This window comes from Salvelinus fontinalis, chromosome 36 (assembly GCF_029448725.1).
Source record: "Salvelinus fontinalis isolate EN_2023a chromosome 36, ASM2944872v1, whole genome shotgun sequence".
NCBI lineage: Eukaryota > Metazoa > Chordata > Actinopteri > Salmoniformes > Salmonidae > Salvelinus > Salvelinus fontinalis.
The window spans coordinates 11,325,015-11,348,082 of NC_074700.1; the positions used below are offsets into that span (position 1 = coordinate 11,325,015).

Sequence of the window (23,068 nt, forward strand, 5' to 3'; positions counted from 1 at the left end):
ACAGTACAGACATTGCAATTTATTGCCCTTGCCACATCTGCAGTCCTCATGCCTCCTTGCAGCATGCCTAAAGCACGTTCATGCAGATGAGCAGGGACTCTGGGCATATTTCTTTTGGTGTTTTTCAGAGTCAGTAGAAAGGCCTCTTTAGTGTCCTAAGTTTTCATGACTGTGACCTTAATTGCCTACCGTCTGTAAGCTGTTAGTGTCTTAACGACCGTTCCACAGGTGCATGTTCATTAATTATTTACGGTTCATTGAACAAGCATGGGTGTCACGCCCTGGCCTTAGTATTCTTTGTTTTCTTTATGTTTTTTAGTTAGGTCAGGGTGTGACATGGGGAATGTATGTGTTTTGTAGTGTCTAGGGTTGTTGTATGTGTATGGGGCAGAGTAGAGTAATGTTGTCTAGTCATGTCTATGGCTGCCTAGATTGGTTCTCAATCAGAGACAGCTGTCATTCATTGTCTCTGATTGGGAGCCATATTTAAGGCAGCCATAGGCAGTAGGCTTTTGTGGGGTGTTGTCTATGTTCTATGTTGCATGTGTGCACTTAGTTCTGTTTAGCTTCATGATCGTTTGTTTTGTTAATTTTGTAAGTGTTTGTTTTTTCCTTCATTAAAGAATATGTATTTTTCACGCGCTGCGCCTTGGTCCTCTCTTTCTCAAGAAGATGATCGTAACAATGGGAAACAGTGTTTAAACCCTTTACAATGAAGATCTGTGAAGTCATTTCGATTTTTACGATATATCTTTGAAAGACAGGGTCCTGAAAAAGGGAAATTACTTTTTTTGCTGATTTGAGTTACATTTAATTTACATTTTGGTAATTCTGGGACGTTTTCCAACTGGTTTGACATTGGGAATGTTCTCAAATAGTTCAAAGAATGTTAAGAAACAACGTTCTTCTGTAGAAATGTCAGTACATCAGGATAACATTTCCAACAAGTTTCATCAAATTTTATTAGTCACATGTACCGAATACAACAGGTATTGTTGTGAAATGAAATGCTTACTTACGAGCTCTTAATCACAATGCAGTTTGAAAAAATACAGATAAGAAATAAAAGTAACACGTAATTAAAGAGCAGCAATAAAATAACAATAGCGAGACTATATACATGTATCATGGTTCTCTTTAAAGTAATGTTCTTAAATTGTTCCAAGAACATTAAGAAACAATGTTCTTTTGTGGGAATTTCAGTACTTCAGCATATTGTTTCCTACAGGTTTCCTCGTGGTTCTATTCAAAGTCATGTTCTCAAATTGTTCAGGGAATGTTAATAAAACTTTCCATAACAAAACATAAGAAACTTTTGTAACGTTCAGAGAATATACAAACATATACATTCCATTCTCAGCATCAACAAACCTCTCTCTATCCTCTAAGTGTGTTCAGGTGTGTTTGCCGTGCCCACTAATTGGCCACACCTGACCTTAATGAGTGCTTGTTTCCTTTAAACTGGGGTCTGTTTGAATAGAATAAAATGAACAGCTTTGTATGTGTAAAAAACATGGCATGCTAGCTCCATCCTTGTGACGGAGGCAGGTGGCTAGTGCACTAATTCCGCGGATAGAGAACAGAAGATTATAGGTTTTAATTTCACTGATGCCGTGTCACAATAAAAAAACGAATGTGTTTGCATGATTAATGCTTAAGGAAATACATTTCCATGTGTCTGATCTGTGCTTGGAGTTCAAAAAGGTTAACCCAAAATATGCTAGCTGTGTTATTAAGTCTTATTGAAACATTTAGTGAATGTTTTAAGGAAGTTATTCAAAAACCTCAAAATAACCTATCATTTCCGTTCTCAGAGAGTTAATAAAACCTCTCAGGTAAACTTCAAAAGAACCAGAGTAAAACATTCTCAGAACCTCCCTGCAACCTAAAAATAAATGTTCCCAGAATAGGCTAAATGTTCACTTCTGTTCTCAGAATGTTTAAAAAAAAACATCAGGAAACATTTGGTTTTGTTCCCACAAGCAATGTGAAACCAAAAACATACATTCCCACAACTTCCAAGGAACCAAATTTGCTAGCTGGGCTGTTTCTCCTAGCTGTCACTCATTCTGCTTACAACTGTAGCCCAGAATTTCATGTGCTGCCTTGCCTACATTATTTCCATCTCCATCCTAGCCACCTGCCTCTGCCAGAGTCAAACCAGAGTTACCACTCTGTCCATGTCACGTTCCTGACCTGTTTTCCTTTGTTATGTATTTGTTTTAGTTGGTCAGGGCGTGAGTTGGGTGGGTTAGTCTATGTTTTCTATTTCTATGTGGGGTTTTGTGTTCGGCCTGGTATGATTCTCAATTAGAGACAGGTGTGTATCGTTTGTCTCTGATTGAGAGTCATACTAAGGCAGCCAGGGTTTCACTGGTGTTTTGTGGGTGTTTGTTCTTGTGTCAGCGTTTGGGCCACACAGGACTGTTGCAGGTTAGTCACGTTTGTTGTTTTGTTAATTTGTAGTGTTTTGTTGGTTTGCCATTAAATCATGAATACCTCCTACTCCGCATCTTGGTCCGATCCATGCTCCTCCTCGTCTGAGGAGGAGAACTACATTGACAACCTTTACAGTCCAACATAGTATCAACATGACACACATACGTATACCGTACCATAATAGTAATATACTTCTACTCCTAACAAAAGTACAATTTACAGTAAGTACATCACACTATCAATCATTTCAGAGCATAAAGCTAAAAGATGAAAAGGCCACTATGAAAAGGCCACTACCTGACAACCTGTGATAAAAACAAGACCTTGCTATATATATACAGATATGTTTTATGGGTTTCTTTTATGAGCTGGTAACCATCTGATAAAACAGTGTGACTCCAGCCTGGGTTTTAGGAGCAGTCTGTGTGCAAACAGGGCCGTATATGGAAGCCTCCTGTGAGCCTGTGTTTGGACTCTCTGTGGGAGGAAAGTCTGTCTGGACCACCACAGCACCACTCCTCCCTCCTCCAAAAAAGGAGGGGAAACCTTTCATTTCTTTCCCCTCCTGAGCCATAGTGATAGACACAGATGTCAGACAATGTTCTGGACTGGACTGCTTTGTCACTGTTAAATATCAGCCATAGATTGCTTATAAAATGTTCCTCAGAGTACTCTATATGTTCCGCTTAAATTGTTATTTCTTTTTTGCGCTTGGTATAGAAAGATCAACAAAGGAAACACTCGCTTATTAGTGTTCATAAGAGTGTTCATAAGAGGTTTGAATCTGTCATTCAGATTACAAATCAAATCAAAGTTTATTTGTCACGTGCGCCGAATACAACAAGTGTAGGTAGACCTTACAGTGAAATGCTTACTTACATGATCTAACTAATAGTGCAAAAAGGAAATTAGGTGAACAATAGGTAAGTAAAAAACTAAAAACAACAGTAGAAAGACAGTGAAAAACAGTAGCGAGGCTATGTACAGACACCGGTTAGTCAGGCTGATTGAGGTAGTATGTACATGTAGATATGGTTAAAGTGACTATGCATATATGATGAACAGAGAGTAGCAGTAGCGTAAAGAGGGGTTGGCGGGTGGTGGGTGGCATGACACAATGCAGATAGCCCGGTTAGCCAATGTGCGGGAGCACTGGTTGGTCGGGCCAATTGAGGTAGTATGTACATATGTACATGAATGTATAGTTAAAGTGACTATGCATATATGATAAACAGAGAGTAGCAGCAGCGTAATAGAGGGCAGCTTTCAACACAATCTTGTGTGGTTACAATGTGGCATTTACCACACAAAGATTTTAACGGTAAGACATTTTATATTGGCAGCTGTAAGGCTAAAATGAGACGATTTATGCTCACGGCATGCTTGACTGCTCCTCTCCCAATTTTCCAACATCATTTTTTGTGTCTTAAACACAACACAAAACCACAGGAAATACAATACTGTGCATTGAACACAGAGCTTCAGGCAGTTCCTACTCCATGCAGCTTTAAGTAATTATGTTTTTAAATCTCAGGCAAACATTTTCCATCTGTCTTACAGGTAACTATGGAAGTGGGTGTTGCTGTATAGATGGATTTAATCACTGAGTACAGTATAAAAAAAACTCAACTTGACATCAAGCACCGATTGACCACCACAGTGAACTCCCGCAGTCACCACAAATTAATGGACAGAGCCATTTGTCTCTCTCTATAACAACTCTACGACTGCAGGGAATGCTTGAGAAAAGAGTATTTGATAGTACAGCGTCTTTATCAAGCTCATGTGGTCTACCATTAGGACTAATGTACAAAATATGGGGAATGACTTCACTGCCCTCTTCTGAAATTACTTCCGTGTGCCTCAAATTCAAAGACAGAGCTATGGATGCCAGGATTGGCCATCCATGATATCCAAAATAGAGTTTTAACCATGTTTTTAGGCTGTACAGTGTTTGTTTATAAACATGGAGTAAAACAATTGTATATTTTCAGTTCTGATGGGGTACGACAGTTGAACTAATCTCACATACAAGTTATATTCTTCAAGAATCAATGAGTACATGGCATTAATTTATACATCCAATATGGATGTAGATGCTGCAGATTGCCCCTTTAACATTGACATGAAGGGAGTCAGAAGGTCTTTATATTAAGAAAACATTTACTCTGGTCTTTGGACGACGGGATTGACTTGATACGCAGTGACATACTGTATCTCAGTAATTGGACGGACCAAATAACCCTATTCATTCACTTACTGCCATCTGTGTAGACTACATAGGACGGTAACTTGAGGGTGACTGTCAGGATTTCTGGATTCAGTGTGGACACCGAGTCAGGTTAACTTACAGTTCTTATCTCATAGGATTTAATCATGTTGGAATAGCATCACTAGTGCTTTCAAAAGAGCTGTAGCGCCAATTGAATCCCAACTATATTATTTATATTGTCATAGCAATCCATACTAGCCAAGGCCAGAAAGTAGCCTTCATGGATGAATTGCCAGGGAGCTTTTCATCTCATGCATTTTCCCATGTCTGTCTGTCTGTCTGGAAACTGATACCATTTCAAGGGGCTGTAGAAATCAAAGGACTCCGTTTGCCACAACCCCCTGCACTGTGGCAGGAAATGCCACCTGACAGTAATTGATTAATCAACCATGTGTTTCAAGCACAGTGAATGTTACTCTTTAGGACTATGACCATGAGAGATAGGGAAAGGGAAAGGGAAACTGCAACATCCATGTGGAATGAAAGTGAGTTTGGTATTGTGCAAGTGTTGTAATGTTTCATTGTATGATTAATTCAGTAGCTACACTGAACCTGAAAGTATTAGTTTGGTCTCTTTATGCTTTTATCAGAGGTAGGCCTTTCCTTTGGAGTTACAGTCCCCTCCATATGTATTTGGACAGTGAAGCAAAATGTTAAATGTATCTCTATACTTCAGCATTTTGGATTTGATATCAAATGTTTCATATGAGGCGACAAGACAATGTCACCTTTCATTTGAGGGTATTTTCATACAAAGCTCCAGTGATGGACAAACAAACTGTGATAGCCACGCACAGACGTCTGTGTTTTAAGTCAGTAGGCCTAATAGATATTATTTTCCTGTAGGTGTTTTTGTCTATTTTTTCCAACGGCATAAGGACGAACACAGTGGTCAAATGGTAGAGTAAGTTCAAGTAACATTTATTCAACATGCTGACTTGTAAAGGGACTGTTCCGTCTTCATGAATCTATATGATAGCAATGAGGGGAAAACTCATTGACTACGACGTCAAAAGTTGTCAGTCAGCATCGACGTAACATGTTTCACAAATTCGGTGTGGCAGGATGTGGAGACACCGAAGTGTTCAAGTATAATTCAATTTCTTGATGCAAAATACTTCTAAATTCAAAGTAATTCATGTGAGATTGTCTTTACAGTGAATCAGTTAAGGAAATTACATGAAAATAGACCACGAATAAAACCAACAAAGAAATAGACCACGAATAAAACCAACAAAGAAATATCCCCTACTTATTGAAATGTGGCTGCATTTCAGTCAGGCCAAAGAGTTTCTGCACTTTAAAAAAATGAAGTGGGTTGTGACTTCATCAAGTTTTTTTTCTCCCAAAAACTCAGATTAAAAAACAACTTCCCATATATGGACAACAGCTTCTTGAGTGTAAAGAGACCCCCTCGCACTGTGGGCCTACTGCATGTCAGTACATTCAACAGTCACTTTCTCTTTAGAGAGAGAGCCCTGCTCACACAATCCAACAGAAGCTTTGAATAACTCCAATTTGTCAGATATGAAAGTGCCCTAACTCTGCCAGTGGAGTATTTCTCACAATCTTGGTATGTTAGCTTTTAAAACTTTTACTGACAGCTCTTCTCCCCACCCTCTGCTCCAACCCTCCTCAAAAAGTCTCAAGACAAGCTTAAAGTTATGTCTTCCAGATGACTTGCTGTTACCACGAGGTCACTCTTCAGATATCCCCGACTGAGGCATAGACTCGCAAGAGACGTCATCTATTGCCCTTTCACACCGGTACAGGCAAATATTTGACAGTTAAGCCAAAGAAGACATTAACACAGGGCTTATATAACAATGTGCTCAAACTTTGGAAAGACCCTCTTTTGGAACTTAGCACCCTTGACCCTAAAATACTGCAGTTTAATCAAACTTTATTTGTTTGACAAATCCAAAAACGAGTTCAATGAGGATGTCATGTGCAAAACCCTTTTCTTGAGGAGTGGTGGGTGTTTTCATTCCACTTCCCTACAAATTTTAATTCAACTTAATTCAACTTTAATTTAATTCAATTTGCCCCTATTCCTTATGCTACATTAGAAAGGCCTCATGCACAGCTGCCTTGCCTAAACAAGGCCTATTGTTGCTGTCTGATGTGAATTAAATAAGCCAAGTTTCTCTACATCAGTCTTTTTTGGAATGTCAACACACTCCCCAATTCTGCAATGAACAAGGTTTAAAACGAGACTATTTGTCTAAAAATGGAAATCCAGTAGTTTATACTTATTTATAGATGAACATTACTGGAGTGGCTGTGGCCGAGTGAGGCTTATCGTGGATGATATGATACAGCAGCATTGTAATACTGTCAATCAAAAGTTATAACTTGCTCTGCCCTTAAATAAATTAACTAAATCAATTGAATGTCAACATCAAGTAATAGATTCAAGGATGACTTTAGTTGAAATTGAATTACACCAAAAGCTAACGTTCTCTAAATAGCCACATGTCAGTGCAACGATGCATGTCCAGAAATCTATGTATGTACTGTATTTATGTTCAGTTTTCATTTCAAATAGAACAGGACCAAACTACAGAAACTCCCTCTGAAACACATATACCCAGAGGCTAGCATAGGTTTATAAAAGCAATGAAGTTACGGTAGCATAGTAACTGAGTGTTTGTCCAGAAAAACAAAGATATTCCCTTTGATCGTGCTCCATGACACTGAACAAGTGCCAGGCACTTAAAGCTCGGTGATAGGCGATTTCTCCCACTCTCTTTGAATACCAACCTGACTTCTATCAGATTCTTCTGACCTTTGTGTTAAACATTGCAATGCTGTTTTGTTGAAAGGCCACTGAGCATATGGGTAAATCAATAATTTAACAGTTTAGGATTGACCTCAATCAGTAGAACAAATTCAGAATGCCACTTAATATAATGCTTACATACACTACATTACTCATCTCATATGTATATACTCTACTCTATACCATCTGCTGCATCTTGCCATCTTTATGTAATACATGTATCACTAGCCACTTTAAACTATGCCACTTTTATGTTTACATACCCTACATTACTCATCTCATATGTATATACTGTACTCGATACCATCTACTGCATCTTGCCTATGCCGTTCTGTACCATCACTCATTCATATATCTTCATGTACAAATGATTTATTCCTTTACACTTGTGTGTATAAGGTAGTTGTTGTGGAATGGTTAGGTTAGATTACTCGTTGGTTACTACTGCATTGTCGGAACTAGAAGCACAAGCATTTCGCTACACTCGCATTAACATCTGCTAACCATGTGTATGTGACAAATAAAATTTGATTTGATTTTTGACAAAGTCAAAAGGCTGAAATCAACTATTATAATATACAGTATATTATATATAGAGGTAACTTCCAAAATAAAGGAAACACTTGAGTAAATGAGGGTTCTGGTGGCTCTGTTATGATGTGTGGTGCATTTTCCTGAGGGGTATCGTACAAAGCAGGTTTGAGGAGTTCGTGAGGTAACTTTGGTGGCTCACCTTCTAGCCAGGTAAATTTCTATGGCATCAAATCCTTCAGAACTAAGCTGCTCCAGGCCAGGCTAACTCACGGCTAACTCCACTCACCCAGAATGAAATGACTGAGGACCAATGAAATCCGATTCCCTCCCCCTTGCAAAGATTGCGTCATCCACAGGTGGCTGGTGTAATTGGGGAGGACGGGCTCATAGTAATGGCTGGAATTGAAAAATTGGAATAGTATCCCACACATCAAACAGCCATTATTAACTAGAGTCCTACCCTCAGCAGCCTCCTGTGGCATCATCATCACCTTCATTTGATGACGACTACTGATTAAATGTTTTATTAATCAAACTTTTTTTTCTCTTAAATAACGCAAACATTTAACACTTTTGTATGGCGGGCCCATGTCCCGTGTAGCTCAGTTGGTAGAGCATGGCGCTTGCAACGCCAGGGTTGTGGGTTCGATTCCCACGGGGGGCCAGTACAAAAAAGTATGAATGTATGTACTTGTAAGTCGCTCTGGATAAGAGCGTCTGCTAAATGACTTAAATGTAATGTAAATGTAAATGTATGATAGGAGTGTTAAAATGTGCTTGTGCATTGATAAGCACACCAAAGACGGCATTAAAGATAATGAATAAAATAAAGATGGCACTTCTAAAAGCCTATTTCACACCATAGCCTGATGAATTTGCAAAATGACATTTCAGTTTTATTTCGCCACAAATTAAAACGTGGCACTGACTCGCCCATGGATTCATGTTTCAGCATTGTCTCAATTAAGAGTCTAGCGTTCGACTAGCCACGTGCAACATGCACAAACAGTTATATGCCTGCTAGAGTTAGCGGCAGGAGGACAAGCAATATCCATCCTCGTAGTATGAATGAAGCCTGAGTTAGGAATGTGAAGCTAACTGAAGCTGGTTAGCTTTAGAAAACCCTGAGTAGATCTAGGTTGCTTCGTAGGATACCCCTGTGGTATGGTTTAGGTCCACTCAATGTAAACACATAAATACACAGCCATTCTGAGTGAATCATTTCTATCCTGATGTAAAGGCAGTCAATGTTGTTCTCCCCCTTAGACGAGAAGGAGCATGGATAGGACCAAGATGCGGATTGAGGGAAATAAGCCATCTTTTAATGAAAAAACAGCAAACAAGACACTACAAACTACAAAACAACAAACGTGACTAACCTTCAACTGTCCTGTGAGGACACAGGAACAAACACCCACAAAACACCAGTGAAACCCTGGCTGCCTTTGTATGACTCTCAATTAGAGACAAACAATACACACCTGTCTCTAATTGAGAATCATACCAGGCCGAACACAAAACCCCACATAGAAATACAAACATAGACAAACCCACCCAACTCACGCCCTGACCAACTAAAATGAATACAAAACAAAGGAAAACAGGTCAGGAACGTGACAGAACCCCCCCCTTAAGGTGCGAACTCCGGGCGCACCAGCACAAAGTCTAGGGGAGGGTCTGGGTGGGCGTCTGTCCACGGTGGCGGCTCTGGCGGTGGACGAGGTCCCCACCCCACCATAATCAATCGCCGCTTCTTTATCCCCCTCCCAATGACCACCCTCCCACTAACCCCACCTAAATGAAGGGGCAGCACCGGGACAAGGGGCAGCACCGGGACAAGGGGCAGCACCGGGACAAGGGGCAGCACCGGGACAAGGGGCAGCACCGGGACAAGGGGCAGCACCGGGACAAGGGGCAGCACCGGGACAAGGGGCAGCACCGGGACAAGGGGCAGCACCGGGATAAGGGGCGGCAGGTCCTGGCTGAGGGACTCCGGCAGGTCCTGGCTGAGGGACTCCGGCAGGTCCTGGCTGAGGGACTCCGGCAGGTCCGGGCTGAGTGGCAGCTCCGGACTGTAGGGCAGCTCCGGACTGTAGGGCAGCTCCGGACTGTAGGGCAGCTCCGGACTGTACGGCAGCTCCGGACTGTACGGCAGCTCCGGACTGTAGGGCAGCTCCGGACTGTCGGACGTCTCTGGCAGCTCCTGACTGGCGGACGTCTCTGGCAGCTCCTGACTGGCGGGCGTCTCTGGCAGCTCCTGACTGGCGGGCGTCTCTGGCAGCTCCTGACTGGCGGGCGTCTCTGGCAGCTCCTGACTGGCGGGCGTCTCTGGCAGCTCCTGACTGGCGGGCGTCTCTGGCAGCTCCTGACTGGCGGGCGTCTCTGGCAGCTCCTGACTGGCGGGCGTCTCTGGCAGCTCCTGACTGGCGGGCGTCTCTGGCAGCTCCTGACTGGCGGGCGTCTCTGGCAGCTCCTGACTGGCGGGCGTCTCTGGCAGCTCCTGACTGGCGGGCGTCTCTGGCAGCTCCTGACTGGCGGGCGTCTCTGGCGGCTCCTGACTGGCGGGCGTCTCTGGCGGCTCCTGACTGGCGGGCGTCTCTGGCGGCTCCTGACTGGCGGGCGTCTCTGGCGGCTCCTGACTGGCGGGCGTCTCTGGCGGCTCCTGACTGGCGGGCGTCTCTGGCGGCTCCTGACTGACGGACGGCTCTACTGGCTCGGGACAGACGGGCGGCTCTAATGGCTCGTAGCAGACGGATGGCTCAGACGGCGCTGGGCAGACGGATGGCTCAGACGGCGCTGGGCAGACGGATGGCTCAGACGGCGCTGGGCAGACGGATGGCTCAGACGGCGCTGGGCAGACAGATGGCTCAGACGGCGCTGGGCAGACAGATGGCTCAGACGGCGCTGGGCAGACAGATGGCTCAGACGGCGCTGGGCAGACAGATGGCTCAGACGGCGCTGGGCAGACAGATGGCTCAGACGGCGCTGGGCAGACAGATGGCTCAGACGGCGCTGGGCAGACGGGCCGTTCAGGCACCGCTGGGCAGACGGCAGACTCTGGCCGGCTGAGACGCACTATAGGCCTGGTGCGTGGTACCGGAACTGGAGGTACCGGGCTGAGGGCACGCACCTCAGGGCGAGTGCGGGGAACAGGAACAGGGCACACTGGACTCTCGTGGCGCACTCTAGGCCTGGTGCGTGGTACCGGAACTGGAGGTACCGGGCTGAGGGCACGCACCTCAGGGCGAGTGCGGGGAGAAGGAACAGTGCGTCCAGGGCTCTGGAGACTCACAGGAGGCTTGGTGCGTGGTGCCGGAACTGGAGGCACCGGGCTGGAGACACGCACCATAGGGAGAGTACGTGGAAGAGGAACAGGGCTCTGGAGATGCACTGGAAGCCTGGTGCGTGGTGTAGGCACTGGTGGTACTGAGCTGGGGTGGGAAGGTGGCGCCGGATATACCGGACCGTGAAGGAGGACACGTGCTCTTGAGCACCGAGCCTCCCCAACCTTACCAGGTTGAATGGACCCCGTAGCCCTGCCAGTGCGGCGAGGTGGAATAGCCCGCACTGGGCTATGCAGGCGAACCGGGGACACCACCTGTAAGGCTGGTGCCATGTACGCCGGCCCGAGGAGACGTACTGGAGACCAGATACGTTGGGCCGGCTTCATGGCACTCGGCTCGATGCCCAACCTAGCCCTCCCAGTGCGGCAAGGTGGAATAGCCCGCACTGGGCTAAGCACGCGTACTGGGGACACCGTGCGCTTTACCGCATAACACGGTGTCTGACCAGTACGACGCCCTCTTACTCCACGGCAAGCCCGGGGAGTTGGCTCAGGTATCCTACCCGGCTTCGCCACACTCCCCTTTAGCCCCCCCCCAAGAAATTTTTGGGTGAGCCTCTCGGGCTTCCAGCCTCTCATACGTGCTGCCTCCTCATACCAGCCCTCCTGGGCTGTGGCTGCCTCCTTCTCCTCCCGAGAGCGGCGATTCTCTCCCACCTTAGCCCAGGGTCCTTCTCCATTGAAAATTTGCTCCCAACTCCATTCCTCTTCTCTCCATTGCCTTAGTTCTTTTTCTCTCTCCTCAATCCGCTTGGTCCTGTTGTGGTGGGTGTTTCTGTAAAGGCAGTCAATGTTGTTCTCCCCCTTAGACGAGAAGGAGCATGGATAGGACCAAGATGCGGATTGAGGGAAATAAGCCATCTTTTAATGAAAAAACAGCAAACAAGACACTACAAACTACAAAACAACAAACGTGACTAACCTTCAACTGTCCTGTGAGGACACAGGAACAAACACCCACAAAACACCAGTGAAACCCTGGCTGCCTTTGTATGACTCTCAATTAGAGACAAACAATACACACCTGTCTCTAATTGAGAATCATACCAGGCCGAACACAAAACCCCACATAGAAATACAAACATAGACAAACCCACCCAACTCACGCCCTGACCAACTAAAATGAATACAAAACAAAGGAAAACAGGTCAGGAACGTGACACCTGATAGGAAAATGCCCCCATCCACAGGGCTCGCGGTGGCCCAACGCCTTAAGACACTTTGTTGGTGTTTCCTTTATTTTGGCAGTTACATGTATATTATATGTTATAAAACATAAATGTCAAAGTTTGTAAAATATTAGATTTTCATCTATTGGGGGGATGTTTTGGCACACGTTTTTGATGTCACAGGAATGTATTTGTGTAAGAGGAATGGATTTACGCTCTCTCTATGGTTGAGAAGTTGCTGACAGATTTCCTTAAACAAGACCTGGGGAGTGTAACATTCCAACACCTGGAAGAGCAAATTTTGAATTATTATATGAGCATTCTAGCTTCAAAGTCGGACAAAGTAATGGCAGTAGCCTTGTGGTTAGAGAGGCAGGTCAGTTACCACCCACTGGGCACAGATGTCAATTCAACACCTATTCCACGTTGGTTCAACGTAATTTAATAGAAATTACGTGAACAAAACATTGATTCAAACATTGTGTGCCCAGTGATCGGAGGGTTTTCAGTTCAAGTGAAGCAGTTTTGGCTATTTCGGTCAGGCTTGATGTAAATCCTTTTGTTGAGTTTATTTGATTTTTTACTGGGACAGTGCACATTAATCAACGTTTCAAGAATTTTCAACCGCAGTCCCTGGGCAGGTTATTAAAAACAATTACAATATAGACAATCATTGAGCAGTGAGCACACGCAGAGCAACATAGGACAAGCAAGACATAGCATACAGACAGAGCAACATAGAACAAATAGCAGCAAGACAAAATTCATAAAAGCAACAAAGTGTTTCCACACCTCACAAGCTACAACAGACAACATGGAAAGCGGCAATACACAGCTAGGGATTATGTTCACAAATCTGATTGACCTTTAGCCATGTCTTCATGCATTTTGTGAAAGTGTGATATGTGGTGCAGTTATGTGTGTCTGATGGCAGTGTATTCCAGACATGGGAAGCTCTCACAGAGAAAGTGGATTTACTAAAGGTGCTTGTCCTTAAGGGAACTATACAGTCACCTCTCATGGCAGACCTTGTGGATCTGCTGCCATATGTTTGGGTTTTCTGTTTAACAGAAATACTGAGTGGAGGGGGAGCCAGGCCATTTAGGATCTTGAATACAAGACATGCGTCGGTGTATTGCACAAGATTTTCCCAACTCAGGAGCTCATGCTTTCTGAGGATGTAACCGTGATGATGGCTATTGGGCTTCCTATCAAGCACTTTGAGAGCCTGTTTGTAGACAGACTGAATAGGTTTTAATGTTGTACAGCAAGCTTGGGCCCAACTAGTCAAGCAGTATGTTAAGTGGGGGAGTATCATAGATTTGTACAGTTTTGCTACCTCTGTAGTCAAACAATTTTGTCTAAATCGGAAATTAGCTAGGTTGAATTTGGCTATTTGAATTATCTTTTTCACATGCTTTTTCAAAGAGAGGTTGGAATCAAGTATGATGCCAAGGTACTTAAAATCAGATACCACCTGGAGCTTCTCCCCTGACACATAGACATCTGGCTCAGTAGCATCTGTTGCCCTCTTTGTGAAGAACATGCAAACTGTTTTTTTCACATTGAGATGCAAACACGAGTCACTGAGCCACTTTGTAACCTGGACCATTACAGTAGTGAGTTCTTGTGCAGCTTGTTGTTTGCTCTTTGCATGCACATATATCACTGTATCATCTGCATACATTTGAACTTCAGACCCAGTACAGACAGAAGGCAGATCATTAATGTACAGGCTGAACAGGAGGGGTCCCAGTATTGACCCTTGGGGCACGCACACATCATAGCTAAGAGTGGGCGACAGCTCATTGCTCTCTCTGACACACTGAGTTCTGCCTTCAAGGTATGATTTCATCCATCTCAAGGCATCAGGGGAAAAGTTGAACTTGGACAATTTTGTGATGAGAATCTCATGGTTAACAGTATCAAAAGCCTTCCTTAGGTCCAGAAACACAGCCCCAACAACGCCCCCTTTGTCCATCTTGGACTTCACATTTTCCAGAAGAAAGCAGTTGGCCGTTTCTGTGGAGTGTTTCGCTCTGAAGCCAAACTGCATGGAGTGTAATGTGAAGGGGCTGTTGTTGAGGTGGGCAATCAGTTGTTCTGTTACACACTTTTCAACAACCTTTGGCACCACAGTATCAGTGGTGATACAGTTTTCACATAGTATCATATGATTTACAAATAGTCTTTGTAAAAAAGGATTTGGGATAAATAAATTACTAAATGTTTCACTTGAGGTTAAATAAATAATATTGGTGCTCAAAGGGAGCATTATGGATCTATGAAGTGGACAGTTCTTTTAAAATGTATTTACAACATTCTATAAGGAATTATGCCATCTATGAAATTATACTATCATGATGAGTACATTTCATGATGAGTACATTTGCCTGAGACCTGAACACTTGTGTTAGCTCCCTGAATAGTTCAGTGGGCTAACAGTCTTGTGGCACACTTTGGGATGATTTCCAGGACACAGACTAAGCCTAGTCCTTGAATAAAAAGTAAGTTCAACAAAGCTTCTCCATTGAGCATGCTTTTCAGTCAGGGACTAGGTGAAATATGTGACTGGGAAACCACCCCTTAGTGCTTAGTACTTGGTGACATCACCAATCCTGTCAAAAAAGGACCTTTAAAATAGTTGAATTCTTCAAAAATGTAGTCCATATGTTTGGTCCATATGTTACCAAAGTCATTCCCTGGAGTTCCACAAAGCAAAACCAGGCTCTCCCTAAAACAAAGGATGTAATGACTAAAAGAGTCCTATAACCCAGTAAATGGCTACAAGTTAGGTTTGGGTCAGTGTTGTGGGTCCACTTAAAATTTCAATTAGGAGAGAGTACCCCCACAAAGCTTAGGAACCCTAAGTTATTTGGCCATTTGAGAGTTAGTATTTCATGATGAGGTATTAAAATATTTATTGGTTCAGCCTTTTTTATTGGCCTGCCTATTAGAACTTTTAGTGCAGGGGAAAGCATTGCTTGTGAGTTGTTCTCCTGGCCAGAACAAATCAATACCTCAGAGTCCTAGACCCCCTCTAAGCTACACCTTGACCCCTTGCTGGGGGGCTGGATGTGGTTGATGGGGTACTAATCTACACCATCATTCACAAGCATAATCATTTTCACTTCCTTTACAATGCACTTGACATAGCCTAGTCACACTGATCCATCAACTGTCTTTGGCATTCCTACATAAAGCATCCCTGTGCTTTAAGGGTCCGTTTATCCTTATGTGATGCTTCTTAGGTAGCTCCATGTGTGGCCAACGAAGGAGCGGATTGCCTTTTGGTAAGTATCTCTGTCAAAATGGGCTTACTGTCCATTCTCTAATCCAGTAGTGTACATACATAGTAATGTGTAGCCAAGTGGCCACTGTTCCTAAACATGAGGAGAATACAACTTGTTGGCCACAAATGCTCACCAAGAAAGTTATGCCATTGGGAAAGGCACCATTATTCCAGCTGGATACAATTACTAACATGTAGCAAGTAATAGGCTACAAATTAGACCTGCATGGGATAGGCCTACTGTATGAATCAACATGTGGTTTGCTGCACAATTAGGCCTATAGGCTTCAATTAAACAAGATTTAACAAATCTACCATTTTCGATTGAGACTTATCTAAATAAAAGTTCCTATCCAGCAGCTTTCCATCTTCTCCTCTGTTTAGGTTTTTATCACTCCGTGACCCCTGAAGACACGGTCTCCAAAGCACGAGCATGTTTAGATTCTTGACGAAATCTTCACTTGTGATAACTGATAGATCGCTCTGCACACCACAGTCCTCGAGCCTTGACCATATAAGGGTCCCCAGGAATCATACCATAAAAAACCCCATCTCCGACACACCAGAAAAAAAGGGGAATTCTGCCTGTCTCAAACACACGTTCTAAACTCAAAACATTTGCTCAAATAAAGTATTTTCAAAACAATTGATTCACCATAAGAAATGTAGGCTACAACATCAACCCTAAAGATCAACATCATTAGGATACCTGTCTCGTCTTCGCATCAAATAACCTACATGTCCAGCGTAGCTAATTGATTCATTTCCAAGTGGCCACTGTTCCTGAACACGAGGAGAAAAAAAACTTGTTGGCCTAAAGCCGCATTGTATGACATGTAAATGCACGTTTTACATGGTTCAATAGAAACATTCCACAAATAAACGCGAGACAAAACAAACTTGAAATGCGACAAATCATGATCTTGATGAAGGCTCCGTTGACCTATGTTATACACTGCAACGCCAAAAGCATAAACAATTAGCAAGAAAATACTTCAAACTAATGATGTGTCTACCTGATAAACCTGCAAAGGTCGGTAGGCATCCCCCTCTCCTTGGCAGAGACTGAAGCCCCAGGGCGCGCCTCCGCGCACCGTTACACAGATATAATCCCCAGTGCCCATGCCACACGCAACAGGCTCCCACCAAAACCGCTATCATCAAATTGTCCGGAGTTGGACCAACCGGGCTCTAGGAAACCAAGAGCAGCACAGTGCAGTACAATTCCCATCATCTGCAAGTTATCCCGATTCCAGCCTTCTCGTCCAGCCCGCTCTGAAACGTCATTGCACATAGCCCCGCCTGCTCATCTAGTTGTGCGCTCTTGGGAATGTCTTGTAGCTGCATTTGTATGGGGCCACGGTCGGGGTTGAACTTCTCATACAGTGTAGCTACAATAATAATGAGCTTTGATATCTCAATTTAGTTTATGTATCGATTATGCTGGCTGTTTTCTAGTCAAATGTATGTGTTGGCCTATAGCCTATTGGTTGAAAGTGATTTAGGCCTAATTTTTATTGTGTATCCCTATAAATTAGTTGATTACTTGCATTGTAAATATAAAAAGAATATCTGATGACTAGACAAATAATGGACTATTGGAACCTAACTTTGCTTCTTATAGTCCAAGGACCTTACATGCTCTTTTTACCGGTGTGAAATGGCTAGCTAGTTAGCGGTGCGCGCTAATAGCGTTTCATTCGGTGACGTCACTCGCTATGAGACCTTGAAGTAGTTGTTTCCCTTGCTCTGCAAGAACCGGGGCATTTGTGGAGCGATGGGTAAGGATGCTTCGAGGGAGGCAGTTGTCATTGTGTGCAGTGGGTCCCTGGTTCGAGGCGAGAAGAGGGACGGTAGCAATACTGTTACACTCTTGTTAAGAGGCGAATTGGCTCTGGCAGCCAAATACTCCATCAATACACAGGTGTTTGGAGACACAGATATAGCTAATTAGCACAGGTGCTACCTCTGTCTTCAGTCTGTTTTCCGTAAAGAAGCTCTGTAACATGGAAATGTGGCTTAATATGTGTAGTGTGTAGTAATTTAACCTTTTGTTTTTTGAAAATTATTTATCGCTGAGCGTTGGGGCTCTTAACAAAACTCCCCCAGGCAGAAGATAGGCCCATAGGCGCTAAATGTTGTTAACGTCTATGAATGGGTTGTCTAATGACGTTCTCAGTAAGTGGTGGCCCGCGGAAAATGTTCTCGAGTATGTGCATGTGAGGTACACAGGATATTGAGTGTACGGTTTTGCGTTTTGCAATAGGCCTACCTATACAATATAATAAAATACAATATAATATCCTATAGTAGAGAGACTAACTCTTGGCAATAGAACATAGTAGAGACATTGCTTTTATAGGGAACTTGTTTTGTGCATATGCGCGCCTACACAAACACAAGCAAGTGAATAAACACAATACAGCCACATGTAGTCTACAAATATGCAGAGATGCAAACCATTGAATTCAAGTGCTGATTGTGTATTGAGACGCTTCATGTTTTCACATCAAATATAATCTGCACATAACCTGGAGATGGTAGGACTACCCTGTTGGGACTTTAATTGTTATGATCTATTTGGCCTGGTCTCAATTACATAGACATTGTTGATAAGCCGTTTTAGATCACCTGATGGTGGATCTATTCGAATTGCTACTGCCTATTGAATGGAGAACGAAATCAAGTTTAGATAGGCCTACTGCCTAGTTTCATACGGCCTAGTTTACATTATGAGCAGTTGATTGCCTGCTTGACAGATCAGAAATGCACAATTTTCTAGAGTTTTATGCTACGCAATCGGCGCAATAATATTTGTCTATGCTGACGTGTTGGGTTTCCCACCGGTTGGTGCATGCGCACTTACCACTGAGAATTACAGCGAGTTACGTACGGACCGGTGCTGTGTTGGAGTTTGACGTGGCACTCTACTTTGACTATCAGGAATTCGTAGAGAAGAGGACTCGGCAGGTACTCCCCAGAATACAGGTAAATAATTACATTTGACAGAGAAGCCGAATGCGTTTTATAAGAGGGTATTTCACTGTCTGTTGTAGGCCTATTAAAATACATTTTATACCAGAATGCTTTCATAGCTAGCTAACCCGTTAGCAATTTCCGTGTATGAACGACACATTTTGTTTATTTGTAACGTTAAATACACCGCGCACACACGCTAAACACAATTGTGCTGCATAGATGGATATTGTTTCGGGTGGTGTAAACAACCGATATATTTTAATGCAGTTGATAAATATTGATGTCTGTCTGGTTGTAACTGAATGGTAGCTAGGCTACCTAGCCTAGGTCCTAGGTTGGTGAAGCTCAGCTTTTAAACCATCATAACGGTCTTTGACGTGGCAATTCTGGGTTGTGGCTGAGCTACTCGTCGTACATTAGCCTACGTTTGTTTTAGCCATGACTGTTTCTTTTGATAATTCTGTCTTTATTTATGGATTCCCCCCCCCTTTATTTAAGAACTTTGCATTTGATATATGTCGCAATGCGAGACAGCTGTTTGTGGCCTTAATTTAGCAATATTTGACAGCTGTTGTATAGACTTGTGGAAGTCCATCAGGTCAAGCTCAGGTTGTTCTAAAACTGGAGAAAAAAAAATGCAACCTTACCGAAAGATTTAAGGACAAAGAATAGCTTACAAGGGAGACCAATAATTCGTTTTTTCCTTTATTATGAATTGCCTATTTGGAGAAGGTGACTAACTTATTTAGGCCTACTGTATGTATTTATTTATAACCATTGGACTTACTGAGAGGCCTATTGCTCAATAATGATTTCACCAACACTGCACATGAGCTTGTGAAGTTAGGCCTGAATCAGTCATTTAATCATTTGAACCCCAATTAAGAGATACTGTATCTACCTACAATTTCTGCTTCAATATGCCATTAAGCAACCATTACACAGGCTTTCATCAACCAACAGTTGTAAGAAATTCTATATATATAATAGTGTAATTACATTGTGTTATCGCATATATTCATCTTAAAAATATTATTATTTTAGGACCATTGTTGCAGGAAACTGACTGACAACAGCAGTATAAATCAGTCACTTATAGATTAGTCTATGTTATCAAAGATGGAACTCTCTTATCTCCCAATAGTCCAATGTTCTTGGGTCTTGTTACACGTGAGCCGTGACGTTGTTTTGAGGTCAAATATTGCTTGTTGGCTTTGCCTGGTGGAGAATACCACTTATTTACTTTGTACTGGAGGAAAGTACTGATGTTAAGTATGAGGAAAATAGTGAAGACAACGAAGGATATTACGTGTGCAGTCTATGAAAAATCTTCTCATGGGCAAGGGGACAGTTGCAGGTTGGTTTGTGAAATTCTGTGAATTAGAGCTTTTGTATTCTCATTATTAAACTCAAACTACTGTTTTGGCCCTTCAAGTCAAGACTACGAGAATGCTAGAACAATAGACATTTCCTTAAATGATCTGCCTCATCAGATAGCAAAATTCCTTACTCTGTGCTTCCATCTTTGCAGATTGTTGGATCTCTGCCATTTTGTAATGAGAAGACCTTAACAGCACAGGATGAGTCAGCAGGGTTATGTTGCCACACCTCCCTATTCCCAGGCCCAGCCTGGGATGGGAGGCTACCCAGCCGGGTTTGGGAGCGCGCCTGCCCAGCCCCTCTATAGACACTATGGGGGACCACCTCAATCATTCCCCGCCCCACCAACAGGTAAAGCCACGTGCCTTTGGTCTCCCATTCCTCCTGTGAAGTCTTCTGTTTAGCTTTTCATTTAACAGGTCTGATCTTGTCAGTTGGAAAGTGTCCAGTAGCAGTTGTTCATGAACAAGTTAAGCGATGCAGCTTCAATTAAAATGACAATATTTAAGACTACGGATATGTTTTTTTCTGCAAGGGCATGCTATTTCCTAATATTATTTTTTGCTCATGTGTATATTGTACTCTGTATGTAATGTGTGACCGTAATGTGTGATGCTTTGTGGATGGCCATACTATTGCCATAGCATTTTGATCAGATGTTTTGCTCAGGTGCATGATTTGTATATATCATGTGTAACCATAAGAGAATGCTTTACCCTCCAGGTATGATGAAGCCTGTGTCGTCCCCTTCCGGGATGCCTCCGCCACAGGTCCCCAGCCATTACGGCTCAAACGGCCAGCAGAACGGAGCTCACCCTCAAAGGTAACAGAGCTTTCTCCACTGAGCAGAGTCCATTTACTACAATAACATTGTTATGGTCAATTCTACCCTTCTCCCTGAAGTATGCACTTGATCTGTCCAACCTCATGGAATTTGATTTAAATTAAAATGGACTGGTGCAATACATATGCTAGAAACGCCCTCTAGCCAATGTTAACACCAATTCATTGCTTTCAAACCCATGAGTGGAAGGGAGATAGTGCACACTTCAGGTAAAGAATTGTAAGGCAACCATCTGCATTCCAATACTCTTAGTACGTTCCTTCTTTCATTTTCTTCATGACAAATAGGTGAAAGGACTGATTTGGTTTTCCTCTGTACTTTCAAATCATTAATGAAGGAAAATAAACAAGGAAGCTAATTGATACTATTGGAACAGACTAAATATTTAGCTCTTTGTTTACTTTCCTCCAGCTACCCTGCCCCTCCGTATGGACAGCCACTTCAATCCCCCTACCACAGCATGGCCCACCAGGGCCCGCCCCCAGCACAGCAGCTCACCAATCAGATGGGTGCCATGAACCTCGGATATGGTAATTAACCACTGTTTGTAGAACTCAACACTGTTGTTTTAAGGATGGTTGGTGCATCCACTTTAGCTGGTAAACAAGATGCAAACCAACTCCCAATCAAGTTAAAAAGTAAACTGCCTTGTTGCCCAAACAGTAAAACGGAAGCCTTTAGGTAGATCTACTTTTCTTACTAGTGTTAGTCTATATATATTCAACAGAGGCACCACAACTTAGGTACACTTTCATGCAGTATGTTATTGTTAAGGCTTCATTCATGCAGTGTGTTGAAAGTGGATCACCCTCCCCTTGCTTTTCCTGCAGGTCCAGGGTCCATGCAGAGCCCTCAGGCACCTCCCACCTCTCCCCTAACCCAGCAGCAATTCCAGACTGCCCCTCCCCCAGCCATGGGACACCCACCCCTGGGCCCCCACTCATCTCAGATGGCTCCCCCACAATCACCCCTAGCTGGTCCAACTATGGCAGGGCCCCAATCTATGGGTGGCCCCCCACCCATGGGAGGCATGGGTAGGCCCTTCCCTGGCCCACCCCCTCCAGGTGCTGGGGGCTTCCAGCAGCCTGGGCCTGGAGCTGCCGGACCACCAGGACATCCTCAGCAACTACAAGGTACCGATAGCACAGTAACCTGGAGCTCAACAGTGGCCATTTCAAAGCTTTATGGATTTGTAGGGCCATTTTCCTGGAGCCAGATTAAGCTTATTCCTGGAATAAATGTATGTTTTCAGTCCAGGGATAGGATTTATCTGGGTCCTTGGATATGGGAACTCACTGTGGAACGCAAGCTTATTGTAGTGAATGTGGCGAGGAGTGTGCACAAAAAGCTTTTGGAGGACTGTACCGCTAAGTGTGTTCTTGCCAATAGGATTGCACCAGGCACAGGTCACCAGAGCCTTACACTGTGGAATTGTTTGTGTGTCACAGGTCAATTTGGGGGGCAGATGGCGGGACCCGGGATGGCGGGACCCGGGATGGCGGGACCCGGGATGGCGGGACCCTTCCAAGGTGGGGCAGCCCAAATGGCCGGCCCACCTCAGAAAAAGCTGGATCCTGACTCCATCCCTAGCACAGTGAGTTCATATTTAATTCTCCTGTGACTTCACGTCTTTGCATACCAGAATGCCATTTCACATGTTTTTCCTAGCTACCTCCAGGCCAGTATTTCCTTTACAGACATTATAGCGTGGACCCACACTGTACTCTTTAGATTTGGCTACTTCACATACAGTATGCGCCCAGGATAGACATGTTAGCCTATCCCCCCCAATTACCCTGTTGATCATGTTGTTTTTGTCTTATTTGGGGGAAATATATGACTTACAAATGACGATGTCAACCCTGTGTCCCGTAGTTAAAACAAAATGTTTGATTGATTGTGGTTGGGTTGTTGCCAGGCAAACGGCAACAAAGCAACAGCAGCATGTGAATTTGTACAATACCAATCTGTGTCCTATACCACACGCAGCCAGCAAAAACAGAGCGGAACTGATTGAAATCTTTCACCCAGCCT

General features: G+C 43.6%; 2 protein-coding genes across 3 annotated transcripts in view; one reads left to right on the forward strand and one right to left on the reverse strand.

The window, feature by feature from the left end:
* Nucleotides 1-17,088, reverse strand: part of LOC129835202 (synaptopodin-2) — a 62,750-nt gene extending 45,662 nt beyond the window's left edge. The window contains exon 1 of the mRNA XM_055900691.1: nucleotides 16,848-17,088. Coding sequence (XP_055756666.1) covers nucleotides 16,848-16,955 — 108 coding nt within the window. The 5' untranslated portion in view covers nucleotides 16,956-17,088. The remainder of the gene's footprint in view (nucleotides 1-16,847) is intronic.
* A 1,620-nt stretch (nucleotides 17,089-18,708) lies between these two features.
* The window catches only part of sec24d (SEC24 homolog D, COPII coat complex component), a 30,531-nt gene continuing 26,171 nt past the window's right edge, over nucleotides 18,709-23,068 (forward strand). The window contains exons 1-6 of one of the 2 annotated variants that reach the window (XM_055900693.1): nucleotides 18,709-18,819; nucleotides 20,342-20,541; nucleotides 20,914-21,013; nucleotides 21,446-21,564; nucleotides 21,865-22,167; nucleotides 22,483-22,628. In XM_055900693.1, the coding sequence (XP_055756668.1) occupies nucleotides 20,391-20,541; nucleotides 20,914-21,013; nucleotides 21,446-21,564; nucleotides 21,865-22,167; nucleotides 22,483-22,628 (819 nt within the window). In that variant the 5' untranslated portion in view covers nucleotides 18,709-18,819; nucleotides 20,342-20,390. Of the gene's footprint in view, nucleotides 18,820-20,088; nucleotides 20,168-20,341; nucleotides 20,542-20,913; nucleotides 21,014-21,445; nucleotides 21,565-21,864; nucleotides 22,168-22,482; nucleotides 22,629-23,068 lie in introns of those variants that run through there. The other variant, XM_055900695.1, reaches the window with a different exon arrangement.